This window comes from Eurosta solidaginis, chromosome 5 (genome assembly GCF_040869045.1).
Source record: "Eurosta solidaginis isolate ZX-2024a chromosome 5, ASM4086904v1, whole genome shotgun sequence".
Taxonomy (NCBI): Eukaryota; Metazoa; Arthropoda; class Insecta; order Diptera; family Tephritidae; genus Eurosta; species Eurosta solidaginis.
This window is the reverse complement of record NC_090323.1, coordinates 166,082,009-166,105,224: the sequence shown is the minus strand read 5'-3', so window position 1 is coordinate 166,105,224 and position 23,216 is coordinate 166,082,009. Positions and strand designations below refer to the sequence as shown.

The following is a 23,216-nucleotide window of genomic DNA, read 5'->3' as shown; positions in this document are numbered from 1 at the left end:
AAGTACACACCAAATGTTCCAATTTACGTCTACGTAATGGCGGCTGCTCCTGCAACACCGAATCAGCAAGTACATTCAAAGTGGACTCCACTGTACCAAGCACACGTTGCATTGGCTTGGCGTTATTACTTTCAGATGCCTGTTGCAGTGCTGCCTCAACATCTTCAGACCAAAGAATTTGTGCAGCAAGTACAACAATTTGTGCTTGATATCTATCACACCATTCCATATATTTTTGTTGATCAATTTTACCATCACGAAATTGTTTAATATCCTGTACAGCTTGTGCCAAAAGTGATGCCAAAGTGAAGCGCATTTGCTTTTCAACTAGCGAAAGCCATTCATTAATTTTGGGATGTTCAACAGTTGACACTGCGTTAATAAATTTAACTTCTTCGCCTTCGCGTGAAGAGATGCCCAAAATTACAGTATTGTCATCATTTAATAGTATGGCAGCAACACCAGCAAACATTTTCTTAAAATGTTTTTGTAAACGTGCGATATTCTTGCTATTACCAATAATCTCCAGAAGATCTTCGTCGCCCACAAAATAAAAGCGTGGGAAGGAAGTACGCTCACGCTCCAAATATTCACCCAAAGCCTTCTGTATTTTGCCCAAGAGATCGGCGAGTCGTTCTAGAGAACGTTGTACAGCGGGTATATTTAAAACATCCATTACTTTTGGAGATTTTGTGACTTTCTTCATTAGACCCAAAAATTCAGAACTGATACTCTGGAAACGTGATGTTTCTACAGGCAGTAGGGTTTTTATATCAGCGCTACCTGAGAAAATACCTTCCAAGTAAACCCAACGACGTTGCACATCAATCCAAACATCGAATAGCGCATTTATACGATTTAACTTCTCTTCCCAAGTTAATGCCTCCTCTTCGAATACCTTATAATAAGGCGAAAGCTTCATTGCAGCCACAGAATTGATGTGTTCTTTCACTTTGTTGAAGAGATCATCCCAACCACGTATGATGCGACACTTATTTTGATAATTTATCAAATCCAATTCGTAACTTTGCCAAGACTCGCGCACTTGTTTCAAAAATTCTTCCAAAGCCATTTCACCTTGTGCAACAAGTATTATATCTTTTACGACATTTTCATTCTTCTGCAAATTAACATCCCACACTTGTCCCAGCGTGAGATCCGAGATAACCCAATTAACGCGCAATTGTTTAGTGAGCTGCTTCCAGTGACGCTCTTTGAGCGCGTCCGATTTCAATTCAACAATCAGCATGTTCACCTTAATATAACTTTGTATAAGTTTCTTTACATACTCGTATGATTCATACATGCGCAAGCGTGCAGGCAACTCTTTGAGTTGGGTCATCATTGCCTCGAGCTGTTGACGCAATTTGCGTGGTTGGACCGAAAGCCATGGCTTTTCTCTGTAAATAATAATGTACATGTCGAAAAAAAATTTCGTTAGAAAACAATTTTTCCAAAGACACTCACCTAGTCTCATCAATTTGTGTCCAAACCTTAGACAATTCACTCCAGACACCTCGCAAATCTTGCAATTCTTCCAAAGCTACATTCATACGCTCTGAACTGTTATTGGGTATAGCAGATTCTTGTAACTCCAATGCCTCCTTAGCCTTGGACACATTGTCACGCTCTTCCTTCAAACGCGAGTATTTAGTTTCAAATAATTGCAGTTGTTGTAACGCATCATCTGGTCGTATTTTTCCGCCAGTTGGTTTATTCTTTTCCCAATCGTTTAAGAAATCAACAGTGCGTGTTTCCACAGCCTTATCTTCGGCTACAATTTTAGCTTGCAAGCTAGCCACTTGTGTTTGTATGGCTGTATCTTTACGTTTAATGATCTCATTGAAGGCAGACCATTCACCTTCGATATTGTCCACATGCAACCAGTTGTTGGGGAATTGGAAACGTTGACGCTCGAGTATACGTTGTGCCTCACGGAATACTTCGACTTGTTTGTCCCAAGCAATCATATCCTTTTTCAAAGATTGTACATAAGTGATGAAACTAACGGCATCAGAAGTGCTGGCGGCTTCTGTCGTGGTGGTGTATGGAGAAGAAAGGAAAATACGGTGTTTTAGAAAAAAAAGAAACAAAAAGATCTACCGCAAATACACACTTACCAATACTCTGCATTTCCAAATCTGTACGCGACTTCGAAACCTTTGAATGAAATGTAGTCATTTCATTACCAAGCAAAGTACCAAATTTACCCAATGCCTCTTTATGCCAAGAATCATATTTCAAGGTTACCTTAGCTTGGACTTTAGCATAATCAATTACAATGGGACCATAGGCGCGTCGCGTATCCGACGTATCGAAAGTGGTACGTGACTTCTTAATATCATTCAAGCATTTAATCCACAAATTAACATCTTCACCCAAACGACCATACAAAGTATCAGCTTGCAAATCCCACAAACTCTGATAACGCAACCATTCTTCCACATAATTACGTACTTCACTTATCTTATTCTCAATTGCGCCATAAGCATTCTCCAAAATCAAAGCTTCTGGTAATTTAGTCAACAAGTTACGGTAAGTAGGTGGCGCCAGTTTATCTAAGCCCACCTGATAGCGTGTGCTTTGAAGGCGCACTTGTGATGTAACAATGGCTTGCCAAGCAAATAGTTGTTGCATTATTTGAAAGCGTGCCTCCTCAATAGAGGGATACAAATACATTTGTTGATTGGTTATGCGTATTTCATGTACAGCATTTTGTATCTGTGGTTCACCGCCCAATTTGTGAGTTGGCTGTGCTGGTGCATCGGTGTCCATGGATAGATCGCGCTCTTTCTTGCTACCAGTCAAAGCTTCAGTCCAAGCTTGTATACCAGCTTGCAGACGCATTGCCAATTTCTTTTCAACTTCTTCATCCAAACGTGATACCCAAACATTTAAATTGGAATATTGTTTGAGTGAGAGAGCATCTACAGCGTGTTGAATTTTTGATAAGATTTCGGTGAATGTGGCTGCGCTATAAGGACATGTTTCTAGTGAACGTACATCTACGTCTAATTGTTCTTCGACGACGAGTAAGTCTTCGACCTGTAGAGGAAAGAAAATGCTTTTAGTGTGGGTTTTTTATAATCAAAATTCCTTCAACTTACCTTCTCTTGAAATTGTGTGACACATTCAGATAAACGTAGCACATAGGGATCAAGCTTGTATGACTCCCAAACTAAACCAATGCCTTCGGAAATCAGATTCAACACTTCCTTGCGCAAGCCAGCAACAAGTGGTACAATGCTAGCACGATCTTCAATCTAATAAGTAAAATATATAAACAAATTAGTACATAAATAAAAGCTTAATAATTTAAAAAAAACATAAATTTGGCTTTTTTTACTTTTCTTGTTTTACGAAGCATGCATTTTCATTATGATTTGTGAATTACTTTTTTTTAAATTTCTTTATCGAATGTGTATTACAATAATAAATTATTCTAAGTGCAAATGATTATAGGTATAACAAGTAAAACACTACATATTTTAAAAAACATTTATTTATTTAACATTAACACTACCTTGAATACTGAATTTTGTGCTAAACTCCTATTATTTAGCTGCATGTAAGAAAGGGAGGTATTCGATAATGAATGTTGAGAGAGATAGACAATAAATCTTTGCGCTTTTTGAATGCAAAAGTGTGTTTAAGTATTGTATTGATTTATTTATTTAATTTTACGAAGCAGTATTGAAAAGAAGCCGAATGGAGCATTTATAAAAAAAAAATATTCAAACATGTATGTAGTGTGGTTTTTGGAAGCTTTAAGCCAAAAATAATATTAAGCAAAATACATTATTGTTTTACGTAATCGTAAGTAAAGCCTTGAGTTATCAAACCGCAATTTACAAAGTGCAAAAATCTTTTTAGCGGTAAAGACTACAATGCAGTATGAAAAGTTTAGACCAAGGAAACCAAAAAGAATCGATCCGGTAAAAAGCTGTCACAGTAAAATCATGAGAAACGGACATTGTCCAACGCAGATACTCGGAAGACCTGAATTATCCGCCTTGTCGGTACATCATCAAAACAAAACCGCAGTCTTTGCTCGGACGGCATTCATGGCACAACATTGAAACCGAGTTGTCTCCAAAGTAGATAGGTAGATAGATAGTCGAATTTTCACCAAAGGAAGAATACGCTTTTGAGAATCATTCAACGGAAAATCTCACTTGACATCTTCTGAAATCCAATGTTTAAATCTATTGGTAATAACAAACCAAACTCGCTGCCATAAATGAATAGATATATCTATCTTTCTATCTCCAAAGTAAATGTGTCACGCAACTACAGTCCATACTCGACCGCCATCCTTAAGGTAGTGGTTAGATGAACGATCGCGGGAGTAGCTAAGTAACTTATTTCATTTCTGGCAGCGAGTTTGATTTGTTATTACCAATAGATTTAAACATTGGATTTCAGAAGATGCCAAGTGAGATTTTCTGTTGAATGATTCTCTAAAACGTATTCTTCCTTTGGTGAAAATTCTACTTCTAAATTTAAATTGACTCTATATATTAATAAAGGTTTTGCATAAAGCATTGCACTCACTTCATTCTCCGGAAATGGCCTTTGAAATTGGTGCACAGTGTAACCGTTCCATATATTATTACATAAAATAATAAAAAATGCTAACGTTCAGAAAACTTAAGATGAAATTCCATACTAAATAATGTTTTAAAATGTATGACAAATGAGTTACAGCTGCACGCGTTTTAAAGTACATGCGAGCATTGTTCTCTTTATGATAAGTGTAATGATAGGACGGTATAAAGTAAAAGTATTTAGAAAAAGATCTAACGTTTTTGTGGTGAGTTAGGTGTTGTGGCATGTGTTAAAAAAAATGGTATAAAATCGGGCATAAAAACAAGCTATGTATATATTATTATATACCTTCTCTAAAGTGCGCTCATATGTGCGCACGCTCTCAATTAATGAAATAGCATATGGATAAATTTGATTGGCTTGGTGTGCTTTATTAACAATAGTAAGCGGAACCCTGCAAAATAGATGGAAAAATTAAACGTAATTGAATACATAAGTGCGGCACAATTCACACTTACCTGAAACCTAAATTTTTAATATTGCGCACCTCCTTCGATAGTGTTATAATTTCAGGCAAGAAGTTCACACGCAATTTTAAAACATTACTACGTCCAGTGCGCGACCGTGCCGATTCAATGGTGAATATGCGGCCAGAATTGCCAAAATTGCGCTCCTGCACTTTACGTGCCCATTCTTGGAAAACTTCAGAAATCGAAAGTTTTGCACGGAAACTATCGCCATCGGCTTTAAGCTTTTGCCCTTCCAAATGTGTTTCCCAACCTTTACCCAAAACATCTTCAACGCGTTTCAAATACATTGTCAATTGATTATCAATTTGACGTGCCCAAATAATCGATCCAGCTACGGGTGGCAAATCGCGCACAGTTGACAGACGATAACTCTTGCTTTGTGGATATTGTACCTATGTAAACAAAGAAATAATTAAAAAACTGATAATTAATTGTTAAACTTAATAGTATAATGGTATACTTTGAATTTCTCATGTAAAGCATCAATATCATCCTTCACTCGTTGTATTAGTTGAGTCTGATATTCACGTATGGCGCCACGTATATGAGGACGCACAAATAGAGCATTGAAACGTGAGAATATGCGGAACATTTCATTCGCATTCTTAGCAGTACCAAGTTGATCACGCAAATGTGCAGTTATACGTGCTTCAACGCGATCTACAAACATACAAGAATTAGTAACATAATTAAGTATAATTTTCTTTTTAATCTTAAAATTACCTATTTTTTCTTCATAACGTTTAACAGCTGCCTCCCAGGCCTCTGAACCCTCCTTAGTTATGTCCAAACAATCAACTTCTTTCACATTTTCATATGCCAAATTTACTTCTTCAATAGCATTAGCATCAGCTGCTTCCAAGCTGTATGGTTGCTTGGTTTCTACAGCGTTAGTATCATTATTTTGTGCTTGTTTAGTTGGACGCAATACACGCAATATAACCGTGCGCAATTGTTCGTGTTGACGACGGAATTTACGCATATGCTCCATACGTGTTTGTAGTTTTTTATGCGCTGGCGATACACGCCATACCATCTTCAAATGCTCGTCGCGCTTCTTTTTAACAATGTCACGTAATAAACCTTGCAATTTATCATATTCGTCATCCCAACAACTGAATATTTCAAAGCATTGATTCATTACACGTTCAAATTCATCAAATGGTATATGCATTAGACGACGTGTGCCAAGGACTTTCAGCAATTGTTGTGAAAGATCACGTGAAATGGCTTCGATTAGTTTCAGACAACGTTGTATCGGATACTTGGTATTACGTACTTTACGCAAATGTGAAAATATTTGTTGTACAGCTGGACGTATTTTTTCGAGTTCAGTTGCCGAAAGTAAGTCATTAATAGGAAAGTCTTTCATTAGCGGATTATAATCGGCAACCATAGCCAAAGCCTGTTTGAGACCAGTATCAGTATCAAAGGACACAGTAGCATGGAAACGCTTGCCATGTTTTAGTATGTCTAATGTGAGTGCCACTTCTGGCGATTCTCTTTTTTCTTGTATGCGATATAGAGCGCGTTCCAAATTCAACCAAAATGAAATTTCCTATGAAAAACAATGAGAGTAAGAAACGTTGTTATATTAAAATTAATGTATTACGAGTTTTTACCTGCAAAGCTGTGCCAGAAGATGGATCACGATCTAACTTGGTAACCTTTTTAATTTCTTTAATCCAGCGATTTACACCATTTTGCAATTGATTAAGAAACGATGAATCCTCAACCTTATCCCCAAAATCTGCCACTTTTGCTTTACGATTCTCGTCAGTACATTTGCGTATGACTGAATTTACAGATGGATGTGCTGTTAATGTTATTTCTGGTATGTCAATATTTTGTTGTAAATGCAAGAGTCCCATTTCCAGTTCAGCTAATTTCTTTTCAACAGATGGCGCCATTTTATCACCATCACGATCTGCACGTCCTGATTCTTTAACATAAGATTTGAAATATGGTGCCAAAGATTTGGAAATGAATGCGTGCAATGTTTCGTATGGCGAGCCATCGGAGAAGTTAATCAAACGTAGTTGTGAATGTATTGATTTATCAGCTTCAATAACAGCGCCACGTTTGATACAAGCCAGCGAAGCCATACGACTATTAGTGAAGTGTACATCATTGCTAATTTGATAGTTGACGAACTCTTTCTCCTCCTCACCTTCAGCTGGTTGTTCATTTTCGTCTTCTAAAAAAAAAGGGAATTCACAATTTGGTATCAGGGTATTTAAATAAACGAATATGTATATAGCGTTGAATAAATAAACTTAAAACTAAATTCTCTAATTGCTGTTGTTGCAGCGATAAAGACACTGCCCGAAGGTCTTGAAGGAAAAAGATTCGGTATGTTCCGGTAGAAAGCACCACTTGGTGCAAGTGCGAGCATCTCAATAACACTTTAATATGACCACATTGCAACTTCTAGGCCATCCCACCCCCCATCCCCTAGTTCCATTAGGAACTTTTGTCACCAGAGCCTCGTCTGCTAAATAATAATAATAATAATAATGAACCCTCCAAAGCCCGTCAAACCGACACGAGGGGCGCATCCGCATGACGCACGGATTTTGTTTTTGCCGAGTTGTTGATAGGCGGAGGTTTGTTAAGCGTTGAGATCTAAAACAAATATGGCGGCGACAAGCTTTTATCGGAGGGTGTCGTTAAAGATGCCATGACATATACTGCTAATTTCTACAAAGACATAATTAACGAATCCTTAAACAGCGTTATTGTACCTAGATACTGGAAAATTTCAACAATAATACCTGTTGAAAAAGTAAAAAATACAATGAAACCTGAGGAACTACGTCCAATTAACACGTTACCTACAGATGAAAAAATTATGGAGACAGTGATGAAGGATCAACTTGTGGCATACTTAGAGAAGCACAATGTGATTATCCCAGAACAATCGGGATTCAGGAAGAGCCATTCTTGTGAAAGAGCGTTGAATATGGTAATTGAAGATTGGATTGGAATTATTGGTGTCTGTCTTCTTGGATTTAAAACGGGCTTTTGAAACTGTCGATAGATCTGAGCTATTGGGCGTTATGTTTAAAATTGGTATAAAAGGAAAGGCGTTGGAATGGTTCCGGAGTTATTTGGGTGACAGAAAACAGAGAACGATAATTGGAAATGAGGTTTCATCAGTGGTGGATGTTAACATTGTTTTACCACAAGGCTCGGTCTTGGCGCCATTATTGTTTACATTGTATATCAATGATATCAAACGATGCTTAAAATATTGTAAAATACGTCTATTTGCGGATGATGCATTGCTTATCATAAGTGAAAAATATGCAGAATGTGCCATGCTGAAAGTACAAGAAGACCTGGACTGGCTATACAAATGGTTATGCCTTAGAAAACTGAAATTAAATGTCGAAAAAACTAAGTTCATGATATTTTGTAAAAACACTAATATCATAAGTAACAATTGTTTAAATAATATTACGCTGAAGGTAAAAAATATGGACATCCAAAGAGTAGACAAAATTAAGTATTTAGGAGTTTTGATTGATGATAATCTAAATTTTGGAGAGCATGTAACTTATCTGGAAAGGAAAATTGCACAGAAAATAGGCTTCATGTATAGAACATGTAAACATATCAGTCAAAGTCATAAAATATTGGTATATCGTTCAATTATTGAACCACACTTTATTTATTGTCCTACTATTCTGCTATTAAGTAATGATATGTATATTAAGAAACTTCAAATACAGCAAAACAAGGCAATGCGATTTATTTTAAAATGTCCTCCAAGAACGCCAAAAATTGTAATGCTCAATAGATTAAACTGGCTTAGTATTAAACAGTCAGTTAGTCATTTCACATTGAAATTTATACACCAACTTAGGTTAGGAATGTTACCGAATTACCTGAGTAGTAAAATACATTATAATCATGAAATCCACAATTATGAAACTAGAAATTGCAATATTATAAGACTGCCTAGAATAAGAACTGAGTTCGCCAAAAGGTCTCTTGAATATTTAGGGTATAAAATGTATAATGAGTTACCTTCTGATTTGAAAGACTGTGAAAATATTAGTAAGTTCAAAAAAAAATTGTTTTTATATTGTACGTCACTAAATGTGACATGAGTATTTATGTTTAATCTCTTATTTTAACCTAAACTAGGTCTTAAAGACCGTAATAATAAATAAATAAATAATAAATAAAACCGCTCAGCTACAGAATAAATCTCATCAGCTGAGTATTATACATAACAGTTGAAAATAATACAACTTAAGGATCTCAGATCCTTTCACTTAAAAAAATTAAGGAGCCAACTCGCCGGAAACAAACTAAGAAGTTGAAATTAATAAGCACTCAAATTTAAAGTTAACAAATCCTCTTTATTAAAAAATGATTGTATATAACTAACAAATCGACTTAGTCGTACAGATCCCCGACAGCAACTGCCCAAACGTTCTTGGCGGTTTGACAAAGAAACCTCAGCGCCGGCGGCATCGGCGCAACCCTTGCGCAAGTGTGTTAGAATGCAGGTAAGAATGACCGTGGTCTTGGTTTCCCACAAGCGTTGCGTTACTAAATTATTGGTATTGCATTTCATGATGAAATACAAAGTAAAACAAAAATTTTACTTATATGCTTTTATTTCTTGTAATATTTGAATAAAATTTCTATGATGAATGCATTATTTAACATTTTAATGTTAATTTGATTATGCCCGAAAGCAATTATATGTATTTTTTTGTACAAAATGCATATTTTTTAAGATTTTTGCCCGATAGCAATAGAACATTTTTGCACAATTTGCAAATTTTTATATTAATTAGACAACATTTTTATTGGAAAAGCTGGAGAAATAAATTCATCTGTTTGGGCAGCGGTGCTTGTAAATATAAAAATTGGCCATAAGCTCCTAAAAACAAGCAAGTCCGCAATATTTTAAAGGCTACAAACAAATCAAGGCAGTAAAGGCGACTGGAGTGTAAAAAGACCTTGAAAATGGTTTCAGTGTCACGACTAGTGGAAGGCGAATACATGTGGGATGATTCATGGCTTACGATTAGTGTAAAAGTCCAAAATATCTGCGATATAATTAGTTGCGTAGCTAAAAACTAGTAAAAAAAATTTGCAAATATTGGCAATCATTCGGACTTTAATCGTGGAGTAAAGTGGATCGTCCCGCGTTTTTCTTTAAGTGTTGCGTGTTAGTGACTGACAAGTTTTGTGTGTGACAAATATATTTAGAACTGTTCTCAAGTTGAATTTATTGTGTACGATACATATATTAAATTGGTGAGTATTTTGGTTGTGTGACAAAAAATATATAGTATACTTTTGGATAAATTAATAAAAAAAAAAAAAAAGAAAGAAGCAATTTATTACAGTGCCCAAAGAAAAAAAGGCAAAGGTGTCTTACAAGGCACCTAGAAATCTTAAAGACACTATGGCGTCGCCGACCCGACGGTCGGTGACGTCCACGGATGCAAAGGATGTACCTAGTGCAACCGGAGCTAACAAAAAACCTAAAATAGAAAAAAATGAAAATGTAACTGGTTTCTTTGAGCTTAGTAGTGAGGGTTTGGTGAAATATAAAGGTGAGGATTCCATGTGCAAGGCAATGTCCAAAATCAATGAAAAATCGAGTGTTGCATCCATCAAAGCAAATGAAAATTCTAATGTTAATTTCAACATGGCTCAAGCCATGGATATAGAATCGAAATTTGGGGATGATGAAAGCAAAAAAGGCGCCAACAACGCCAAAAATGGCGGGAAAGAAGAAAGCAACAATAGTAGTGTGACATTAGGCAATGTTAGTGGTAGTGTAGAAATGGAAGGAAATGAAACAGACACAGCTAAGGGCACGAACCCAAACATAAGTACAGTTACAACCACAAATATAGGTAATGCACAGAACAGTGCAAGACAAAAATATGAGGACAGACCATTAATACAATACCCTCAAAATTTCCAAGGTGAAATTTTTGTGCTAGTAGACTCTTCGTCACATGCCACATTGAAAAATGAAAAAATGACAAATGGTCTCACACTATTCAGTCAAATAAGAGACTTGCGTATAAAAGACATTGACCACATCCAAGCCATTGGAAGAACGTTATATAAAATTATCTTCAAAAGTACATATCATGCTAATAACTTTGTTATAGACCAACGTGTCATCCAAAGAGACTTGAAACCATTCATTCCAAGAACTGCCTTGGAAATATACGGAATTGTAAAAGGAGTCCCACTCTGCTTCTCAGATGATGATGTTGCCAAAGAAGCAATCACGACTATACCTATAGTGTCGGTGAAACGCTTTACACGAAAAGACCCCAACACTGACAAGTATATTGCGACTATGACTTTAAAAATTGGTTTTTCAGGAAATAACATTCCTACCCACATTATATACAACTACACAAAGCTAAATGTTGAGTTTTTCATCCCTCCCCTCAGACAATGTGAAAATTGTGGCAGAATTGGTCACACAAAGATGTCGTGTAAAACGAAGACACGTTGCTTAACATGTGGTAAAGCTGAATGTCAAAATCCAAAATGTGTATCTAACACCTGCATTCTATGCAACAATCAGGGCCACTCTGCCAGAGATAGGAATATATGCCCACAGTGGGAAAAAGAAGCAAAGATTGCCCGCGTCAGGGCTGTCAAGAAGCTAACAAGAAAGGAGGCACTGGATTTGTACTACCCTCGTGGTGGTAACAGATTTGAAATTCTTGAAGTTGAGGAAACAGACTTCCCTGCGTTGGAAAATGAATATTCAAATATTGTTGATAAAGACACTGAAATAAATAGAAATTTCACCAAAAAACAATATAGCCATGTGGCCAAAAAGGGCAATGAAAGATACAAAACCCCACCTCCCAGAGAATCTCCTCCCAAAATAGTTAGACAAAAAAATCCAATTAATCCTGTATTCAACTCTCCTGAATACCAAAAAGGATTAGTATCCCAATTTGAAAAGTTCATAAATCAATTAATTAAAATCTCCCAAAAAATATCTCTAGAACATAACAATTCCAACGCTCTTGAAGAAATTCAAGGCCTCAAAGGCCAATTTGAAGCAATAATTGCTCAAAAAGATACCCTCCATATTCAACAATCAAATCCCTTCAAAAATCATGAAAATAATGCAATATAATTGTCAATCATTAAAAGCTAATATAAACACAATAGAATTTTACCTAAACAAATACAATTTTGACTTCGCTTGCTTAAGCGAAGTATTTTTATCCAGAAACACATCTCATAGAAAAATACTCAATTATAATTTATGTAAAAAACATAGGAATGATGGCTATGGTGGCGTAGCCATAGCTGTCAAAAGAGAAATCAAATTCCGCAAAATTAATTTCAATAGTGAATATGATGTTTTAATTATACAAACAAAAAACTTAAGTCCAAACATAATAATTTGCAGCGTATACTTCCCTCCAAATATAAATACCAGTAACTTCACTGGTGAAATTTCCAGAATTTTAAATTTTTTAGAACGATACAACAATGTTTTTTTAATTGGTGATTTTAATGCAAGATCCACTGCTTGGGGTGACACATGTGAGTCAAATAAGGGAAAGCACTTAAATCATCTCATACAACAATCCAACTTTACCAATATAAATGATGGCACCTACACATTTAAAAGTGACATCCGTACAAACAACGGATCAGTACTCGACTTATGTTTCGTCAATAACAATTTCATATACAAATTTTCTGTAGATCAAACCAGAATTGGAGGAAGCCATCACTTTCCTATTACAATAGAAACTAACAACGTTAGTACATACATCACTAAATTCATTTCCAAAAAAAAACTTATCAAGTCACTAAGTGAACTCGAATGCGACTCGTCTCTAGGTGTTTTTGAAGAAAAAATCAAAGATGAAATCAAAGATGCTACATATGTTGTTAAGAAAAACAGAATCCCCAAATCTTGGTGGAATGAGGAAATAAACAAGTCATACAGACTTCTTATTGTGGCATTCAAGAAGGCCAAACTCATCCCCAATCCCGAAAATTTTGAAAATTTAATCACAACCAAAAAACAATGGAAAAAAGATGTGAAAAGGGCAAAAAAAAACAATTTCAATAATAAAATTGAAGAATTAGATCTGAGTAAAGGCAAAGGTGCGTGGAAATTTGTAAAGGCCCTTAGAGGTGACTTCAGTCAAAATATCTCTCAAACATGGTGTGATAACTACAATCAAGATTTCTTGAATATGTTAAATGACCAAGTACCAAGTAACTCTGTAAGACTTGCAATAAACACCGAAGTGGAACCAAACCTTGACTTAGCTTTCACATTTGAAGAAATCCAACTAGTTTTGGCCAATAAAAAAAAGGACTCTGCTGCGGGTATTGACGGCATCTCATACAATATGATCAAAGCGTTACCAGAGCTGACACTAAACAATTTAAAAACAATACTAAATGACCTTTTCTTATCAAATCAAATTCCTGACCATTGGAGAGCAATTAAAGTAGTTCCGATTCCAAAAAAAGATGCTGATCTCAGTCAATATCAAAATTTCAGACCGATTTCCTTAATACCTGTACTCTTAAAAATTATTAATTCATGTATAAAAAACAGATTATACAACTTTCTAGAAACCAACAATTGCCTTCCCAAAAATTCCTTTGCTTTCAGGAAAAACAAATCATGCTCTGTATGTCTAAATTACATCCTACACAATATCAGTGTATCAAAAAATGATAAAAAACATGTAATTCTCTGCTCCACCGACATATCCAACGCATACAACTGCGTCAACATAAGCGCTCTTAAAGATATGCTTTCTGAACTACAAATTGATCAGCTATACATTGAATGGATAACAAACTTCCTAGCCCTCAGAACTCTTAATATAGGCAAGGAGGTCATTAATATTTACAATGGAATTCCCCAAGGTAGCTGTCTATCTCCCATACTGTTCAACATTTATACATCCAAACTTCATGATACTACTAATACCAACACTCAAATATATCAATTCGCAGACGATTTTTTCTTTGTTGCTTCTGGTGAAACCATAGATGCCGCCAAGATAAATCTACAATATACCCTAAACCGGTTTGCAGACAAGTGCTCTGAACTGAACCTAAGCTTCAATTCAAGTAAAACAAAAATTATGCACCTAAATAGAGGCCCGATAAAAGATATTCAAATTAGTGTTCACAACCAAACACTACCACAAGTTCATAACTTAAAAATATTGGGAAGAATCATAAACAGTTCCCTCACAATCAAAGATCATTACGAGTCTGTAATTAAAAAAACAGACAACATTAACTTTTTCAAATATCTCACCAATATTAAATCAGGGCTACATCCACAAAAAGCTTTAAATATTTATAAAACGTTAATTAGATCAAAAATAGAATACTGTGGTACCACGGCATCCAATAGCCCTAACTCAAGTACCAAGAAAATAATTACTTTGCAAAATAAATTTCTAAGAAGGTGTTTAGGAGTCACCCCTTCCACACCCATTCCCTTGCTTTATGCAATTGCAAATGAACTTCCTGCCTCTGAACGTGCAACGTGGCTGACAGCTAAAGAGTTGGTAAAAATTTTTGCATATGATGATCCTATCAAGGATTCCATTTGCAATAATGCTAGTCTCAATTCTAGCTACTCCAAAACCTACAATCATTTCTCTGCGATTCTTGACAGCCTTGACGTGGTGAATCCCCATGTACTGTGTCCTATTTCTGACCTGGTGGTACTAGATAAATTGTTTTCTGGAAAGAAAGCAAATATGACAAGTGAAAGTGTTCAGGCCAATTTCTCAAGCATTCTAAACGACTACAAAGCCAATCTTTTTCACATAATGTTCACCGATACATCTCTTTCACACAACACGACTGGATGTGGCATATATAACTATTCCTCGAATCTAGAACATAGCTTTAATTTTAATTTTAAATCCTCATCTATTTTTGGCGAATTGATGGCTATACAAGAAGCCATCAACATAGCCATAAATAACAAATGTGATAAACTGGTGATATTTACGGACAGTTTGGGTTCGTGCCAAGCACTCCTAAACCCAAAAGCAACCAATAGCATTGTATATAATATTCATCAAGACATCATGAATTATAGTTTTAGACAGATCCACATTGTCTGGATACCTAGCCATAAAGGTATCCCAGGCAACGAAAAAGCTGATGAAATAGCCAAAAAAGCAACGATTAATAGTCCGAATAAAAATTTTAAACTTACAATTGACGAAGCTCTCAAGCTAATAAAAACTAATATTCATGATGACTGGTATGAAGAATTTTTAAATTATGCGAGTGATAAACTCAACTTATTCGCAACAACATACCCCATTAGAAAAAACAAAACTTGGTTCAAGAACATAGATATACCTACTACAGAAATTAAAACAATAAATAGAATCCTCACCGGTCATACCTATGACAAGCAATACTTACAAAAAATAAAGGCAATCAACTCGACACGGTGTAGCTGTGGTCAAACAGACAGCTACTATCACCAAACCTTCCTATGCAGAAACCTAAATGATATAAGATCTGAATTCAATTTATTTAACAACAACTTCAGTTTTGAAGATATTTTTAGTGGTAACAACACAACCAAAATTACTCAACTTGCCTCATTTTTAAAAAAGGCACAAGTTAAATTCTAAAATCTGTGATCAAAAATTACAAGAGCAATATACACTTTTGTATACTTTTCTCATTTTTAATTATATTATTGTAATATAAAACTTCAAGATACCAATATCGATAATTATATGTATATGTACATACAAAACTTTCATTTAAACGAACATGCCAAAATGGGCATTCATACGTATCCACTGATCTCATTCGTGATACAGTATAAATTCAAAGCACTTAAAAGTCAACATATGTGCTTTCGCTTTAAGACAAAAACCAAATCAATAAAACAGATATAAAAAATGCAACCCTACTTAGTACATGAAAGCTATCGTTCAACATACAATCTTTGTAATTTCGTTACAAAGGCAAAGCAATCATTGTAAAGATTCATCCTTGCAAAAATAAACCAACCTCTACAAAGAAAACAACAAACGGAAAACAGGAACAATCTGAAGACAACAACAAGCTGAAGAAAAAACAATCTGATATATAACCTGGCGTTATGGACTAACGTCCGTGCCATTCAACCAAACCCCAAAAAAAAAAAAAAATTAGACAACAAATTTATTTTAATTGAACTAAAACCATAATTTTTAAGCTACACGAAACATATTTTTACAAAACACTTTGTACTGTACTACATTTAAACGATAATGTAAGTATTATACCGACATTTTAAAAAGAACAATCCTGCTACTTCGACGAACAGTTGCGGAGCCCTCCATAATTCCGGAGGCAGCCAGTGATGCAGAATGTAAACAAAAAACATCTGTTAATTGTTGATGCCCAATGATTGTTCCTTGTAAACAAACAGCTGATTCCTGTTTACTAACAAAATGCATCGGAAGCCGGTTATCGTGGAATGCAAGGCAAATTCAAAATTCATGAATTCGCCTGGATGGTAGATTCGCTCCTATATGCTCGTTCGATGACAGGCTAAAATGACATCAGTCTGTATACGTCAAACTGCATTTCTAATTGGAATTTTTAATCAATATTTCTTGATCGATTTTCCTAATTGGAAGAAAGTTTTCCTAATCAAGCACAGTATTTTTTGACCTTTTAGGTATGGCAATCCAACCCATTTAAAAACCACAACATATTGCTTTTATGCATTAAATTAAGAAAGAGCCTCTTGGACGATGGACGCCATTTTGTACACCTTGGGCGTTGGCATGTGGTAATTGCAGCTGTAAAATTTTAATGCCGTTAACCATTTTATGGTACAATTACCTTTTAAGCAATTCCGTTGTATGTATAACGCCTGCACTTGTGGATCTGAAAGAAACTTTTTGATGCGTTCCTGATTATCTGGATCCTCCAGCGCAAGATTTAATGCCGGTGGCACTACATCCTCTTCAGGCAGCAAAATGGTCACCGCCTTACGTATATAATTGGCAAATGCACCATAATCGACGATGGTTACATTCACCACTGCCTCCACAGAAGTATCGGCGTTCTCTAGCGAATCTCCCATACTTTTATTCGCTAGTTAATGCACTATATTTATTAGATTTTATTAAATTTTCACGAGCTAACTTGATTACGTCTACAATTTGCTAGCGAAGAAAAATCAGTAGTGAAAAAAGGTGCTGCTGCCCTTTGCAAACGGTACCTCAGCGAATTAAAGGGGAAACAATCAATGCACAAAGATATATAAAACTCGGTCCTATAACGAATGTCAATGGACAATCGACATAGTTTTATAAAAATTCTATATGAAAAAATATAAAAAAGGATTACTTAATCTTTAAATTCAGAAAACTAGCAATGTAAACAAAAAGATATTCCCCTTAGGGTAAATTAATCGAAAGGCGATCATCATTGCGATGAGTCATCAAGCAGAGGTGCATTTTTTATAAGGCAGCATTAGGTATCCAACGCTCAGTTTTGAAGTACCCCATTTGAAATAAGTTGTATGCATTTAGAATATTTGTATGCTAAATGCGTGGAAAAGTATGTAAAATTCGTATTTTGTGAATTTAAACATGCATGCATGAAATATGCATATTTTATAAACGGCGATATGTTTGTAAAAATACACTTTTCTGAATTTTGTCTCCACTTTTATTATTTAGGACTCCTTGATTTTTCTTCTTTTTCCATAGAATCCTATTTTATTCGAAAAGAATTCCAGGGTATAAATCATTGTGAATCAAACTAAGTATGATATCTTATCTGTCAACTGCCTGACAGAATGTTCAATATGGCTACTTTTCAGCGTTTTGACAGGGTGTTCAATATGGCGGCGCATAGGGCCGGCTATCTTCAGCGGGTGATAGAAAGAGATACAGAATGAGACAGCGATAGTCAATTACAAATCAGGTGATCCAATCACTTTGGAATTTTGACGTCTATGCAGAATATATCACACTTTGATTCATAATCACTTATTATGATCGATAAATAACTGATGTGAGTTCAGCAACTTGGAATATGTCGAGGAGTAATGACTACTGCCAACCGTTTTGCCCCGGGTTGTTGCTGTTGTTGTAGCAATGCTCGCCCCACCTAATAACCGCGACCGATCACAAATTGTCATCAATATCCTCTAACGGGAGTCCAAGGAAACTTGCGTATCAACAGGGGTGGGCCATAAGGAAAGGGATGTTAGAGGCGTTAGTTCCACATTACAATTAAAGAGATGGTTGGTGTCATGTGGGGACACATTGCAAGCGGTGCATACATTTTGTATGTCGGGGTTGATTCTGGATAGGTAAGAGTTTAACCTGTTACAGTATCCAGAACGAAGCCGAGCAAGAGTGACACGCGTTTCCCTGGGGAGTATGCGTTCCTCTTCCGCGAGTTTTGGATAATTTTCTTTAAGTACTGGATTCACCGGGCAATTCCCGGCATAAAGGTCCGACGCCTGTTTATGGAGTTCACCAAGGACCTGCTTGTGTTTTTTCACTTCATACGGCTGGGTTCTCAGGTGCCGCATTTCCTCAATATGCTTACGGAGAAGACTCCTTAAGCCCCTAGGGGGTGCTGGTTCATCAATCAGATGTCTGTTGGGATGCCCAGGTTTCTGGGTATTCAACAGGAACTGTTTTCAGCATCTCATTTCTCTCCCTGATGGGGAGTATTCTCGCCTCATTATGCAGATGGTGTTCTGGGGACATAAGAAGACAGCCCGTGGCGATTCTGAGAGCGGTATTTTGACAGGCCTGTAGTTTCTTCCAGTGGGTAATTTTTAGGCTTGGCGACCATATGGGTGACGCGTAGCACGTAATCGGCTGGCTAATTGCTTTGTATATAGTCATGAGCGTTTCTTTATCTTTTCCCCAGGTACTGCCAGCGAGGGATTTGAGGATTTTGTTACGGCTCTGAATTCTCGGAACAATTGCGGCTGCGTGCTCACCAAAATGTAGATCCTGATCAAACGCCACACCCAAGATTTTGGGGTGTAGGACAGTCGGTAGCGTAGTGCCATCGACGTGTATGTTCAAAATGGTCGACATTTGGGACGTCCATGTTGTAAATAAGGTCGCGGAAGATTTAGTCGGTGATAATGCCAGGTTTCGCGAGGCGAAAAAACTGGAGAGATCAGGGAGGTAGCCGTTTATTTTATTGCATAGCGCATCGATCTTTGGGCCTGGGCCTGTGGCCATTATTGTGCAGTCATCGATGTAGGAAACGATTGTGACTCCTTCCGGTGGTGAAGGTAGCTTAGATATGTAGAAATTAAACAAAAGTGGGGATAGGACACCACCCTGTGGCACCCCTTGTTCAATTCTCCTTGGTTTTGATGTTTCGTTTCTAAATTTCACCGATGCCTGCCGACCACCCAGATAATTTTCGGTCCACCTTTTAAGACATGGGGGGAGGGTAGACACTTCCAGGTCTTGCAGTAACGAGCCATGGTTGACCGTATCAAAAGCTTTTGATAGGTCTAGCGCTACGAGTACTGTTCTATGGTGGAGGTATTGATTTAAACCGCAATTTATCTGGGTGCTAATGGCATTTAGCGCGGTGGTAGTGCTATGGAGTTTTCTGAAGCCATGCTGATGAGGGGCTAGCTGCAAATTTGCTTGGAAATAAGGGAGCAAAATGGCTTCAAGCGTCTTTGCCACTGGCGATAGGAGAGATATTGGACGATACGGCTCACCTATGTTAGCTGGTTTCCCAGGCTTTAGTAGCGGGACCACCTTGGGTATGGCAAAGGTGGAAAGAGACAGGTTGAAGACATGCGCTAAATATTTGAAAACCTCTTTCCCTAGGCTTTTAAGCATCGGCATGGCTATGCCGTCTGGGCCCACTGCTTTGGATGGTTTAGCACGACCAATGGCGTCCTCAACCTCTTTAGCGGTAATGGTGATTGGTGACGCGCTGAATTTGTGTTTATGTGCGTGTCTATTGGCTCTCCGTCTATCTTTGTCGACTGTAGGATGCATTATATATTGTCGGCAGAAAGCGTTCGCGCATTTTTTCGCATCCGACAGCACTTTGTCGCCAAAGGCGATGGAAACTTTGTATTTGTGCTTAGTCGGATTCGATAGGGACTTTACGGTGGACCAAAGTTTACCCACACCGGTAGAGAGGTTACAACCTCTTGGCCCCGGGTGCTCTGTGGTCATTGAACTGTTGTGAATACAATTTTCAGGATGATGGGGTTCGACGAAACCGGTAAGAATGGTGCTTATATTAGTTTTCCACATAATCCAAATTGATGGGTTCAAGTTGCGCCATCTCTCATCATATCAATAAATTCCCATTTATCGATGCAGGGATAATGCTTTCGTATGTATGAAACATACGTTTATATGCATACATGTTTCTGTAATGTTTTTGTATGCATTCCGCATTGATACAACCATATGCATACAGAAGTAGGACAAATGGCGAAATATAGTATGGCAGGGGCCCTATTCAGTAACTGTGAGTTTGAAAATATACACTTTTTCTTCATATAATTTGTATGAAAGAAAAATGTACGTTTCAAAACTCATAGTTACTGAATAGGGCCCATGCTGCGTGAAAAACTAACTCCATTTCCAATTTTTGTTCTGCGTGACATTTAGATTTGACGTTTTCCCTCAGCGGGTTTGGGGATCAGAATATACCCGCGGTAGGTATGCCTGTCGTAAGAGGCGACTAAAATACCAGATTCAAGGGGCTGTGTAGCGAAACCCTTCAGGTTGCCAGCGCAATATATAGCTTCTCCAAACCCAATTGTCATCCTCACTTATCCGCGGCGAATCCTGTTTCACTAACAGACTAGCATCTTAATGGTGCTGTGGTACCGGATCTGTATCCGGCAAAGGACCATCACATCGATAACACTCCACAAAGCCTTCGAGGCAACCTTATCGCTACAACAACAACAACAACATTTGACGTTTGCACATATGCTTTACATTGTCGCAACGCATTCTTATTTCGGTTCGGGCAAAAAACGCCGGTTGTTTGCGTGCGCTAAAAAAACGCAGTGCGGTTTTATTAGGTTAGCTTGTTAGAGTACTCACAGTCACTTATTATTGATTAGGCTGCTTACAGTTCTTTCTAATTTGGGCTGTTGAGTTTACCAAATGGCAATGCTTTGACAATTTGTCGCTGTGTCAATTCTTTTCCTTGAAAATCACAAACACCACTTTAAAACGAATTTGCCAATCCATGTGAAAAAAAAACACAAACAGAATTGCTGAGTAATAAGCGTATTGAAAATATGAATGAGCTCTAAAACCATTGTAAATTTTACCAAGTAGCGCAACTAACAGCTGATCGGTGAAAATTCGCACATTCACACGCACAGTTCTCGACTCAGTTTCAAAACAAAACTTTAGATTATTTAATTCAAATTTTAAAGTGAGATAATCCTTACAAATTTATGTATACAGAATATATATGGCGTTTTTGTTGTTATTAAAACAATAGTTTTATTTATATTAAAGCTTTTATCATTTTTTTTTTTTAACTTTGAAAAATCTCCGAACACCATTCCTTCATTATATGACATTCGACTGCCTAGTCCACTGCCTTCCACTCTATTCGCAACATAACATCTACTTAAGCTGCCAAACTATATAGTAAACAATGTTTAAAACTAAATAGAAAGCTGAAAAACGTGTAAGTAATTACAAGTTCCATCAGCCGATCATTGCTCGTTTTTTAACGACAGTGATCACGACACGATGACGATCGAACAGAGGTGCCAAAAGTAAAATATTGCATGCAAATAACTAATAATAAAATTTTACTTTGGCAACTCTGATAAAATGCAACAGCGCACTGGGTTCATGTATACATACTAAAGTATGTATAGAGAAATATTAGTTTCTTTATTCACGCAAATGCTAAATAACATAAGAATATAAAAGTTGTATTGCCCCTCTTCATTTACTTTCATTTTAAATTAAATTCACTTCGATAATTCTTTCCGACACAATTCCTCTTTAGTACTTTGGCATATGATCCTCTGTGGGTGCTCCATGGAGTACTACAGTGAAAGTACTTTGGAGAGTATTCTCACGTATGTACTCTATGGCATACTTACAAACAAAGCGAGAGTGGGATCACCTACTCCTCTCCTAGGACATCGCAATGTTAATTGGAGCACATTTTTTGTATGAATACAGATTAGATTTGGAGCAGTCCTATACTCCCAAAGGATTATTCCTTACATTATTTATAGAGTACTCGCGTTTTTGAAGGGTTGTCAATAATAAACTGTTGACATTTGAAGGGATGCTCAGAATCTTGAATTGGTAATGCGGTATGATTAAACAATTTTAATAAAAAGGGACTTTGAGTACCATAAATATTAAACATTACCTATTAAACATTACCTGTGCTTTTTTTTTTTTGGAAAGTATATAAAATTCAAATATACGTATTTTTAAATAATAATAATCCGCTAAGATATTATTTTGTGCCATTCAGATACCAAAAATATCAAAATTGCTATAATTGTGACATGTAACTTGACAGCTCTGTTAGCGTTGCAAATTTTGTATACTATATTGCGGTAAAATTGAATAATATACGGTTTAGCGCATCACTAACGAAAATTTTGGTAATTTATTATTTAAGCTCACATGTGCTAAAACTTGTACAGAAAAGCGCTTTGTGTCAAAAGAACCGCTTTGGACCTAGGTCCCGGAATACGAATGAGGAAATAGAAAATTCTAGTTCCTTCCAGAGATATGTGCTACCAAAATTGAAAAATTTAATGTGGTTTTTGTAATTTTTATGGTTTTTTGGTGTGTATAAAAAATTGCGAGTAAAAGTGCTTTGCAAGTGTTTACTTTGGTCTCCAAACCGGCGTTGGATATACCCAGGGTAATTTTTTATAAATGCGACCGAAAGTCGCCAATGCAGAAGTTTTCTGCTCAAAAATACTGTTGTTGATTCCCTAGAGACTACGAATTATAACTGCTACAATGCATTTGTATTTTGATTGTATCGACGTTTATTTCTATGAAATGAATACATTGAACATTTTAAATGAGATTTAAATTAAATTTCACGAATTTTACTTACCGCGGTTCCGTCTCCATC

General features: G+C 36.5%; 1 protein-coding gene across 4 annotated transcripts in view; it reads right to left on the bottom strand.

Moving 5' to 3' along the window:
- The window catches only part of Dhc64C (dynein heavy chain, cytoplasmic), a 50,172-nt gene extending 32,899 nt beyond the window's left edge, over positions 1–17,273 (bottom strand). For all 4 annotated transcript variants that reach the window (XM_067756819.1, XM_067756818.1, XM_067756821.1 and 1 more), the window contains exons 1-10: positions 16,953–17,273; positions 6,701–7,275; positions 5,802–6,636; positions 5,539–5,738; positions 5,067–5,470; positions 4,897–5,002; positions 3,108–3,263; positions 2,121–3,045; positions 1,468–2,032; positions 11–1,400 (exon numbers count right to left, since the gene is read on the bottom strand). In XM_067756819.1, the coding sequence (XP_067612920.1) occupies positions 11–1,400; positions 1,468–2,032; positions 2,121–3,045; positions 3,108–3,263; positions 4,897–5,002; positions 5,067–5,470; positions 5,539–5,738; positions 5,802–6,636; positions 6,701–7,275; positions 16,953–17,196 (5,400 nt within the window). In that variant the 5' untranslated portion in view covers positions 17,197–17,273. The remainder of the gene's footprint in view (positions 1–10; positions 1,401–1,467; positions 2,033–2,120; positions 3,046–3,107; positions 3,264–4,896; positions 5,003–5,066; positions 5,471–5,538; positions 5,739–5,801; positions 6,637–6,700; positions 7,276–16,952) is intronic.
- Between the last annotated feature and the right edge of the window lie 5,943 nt (positions 17,274–23,216).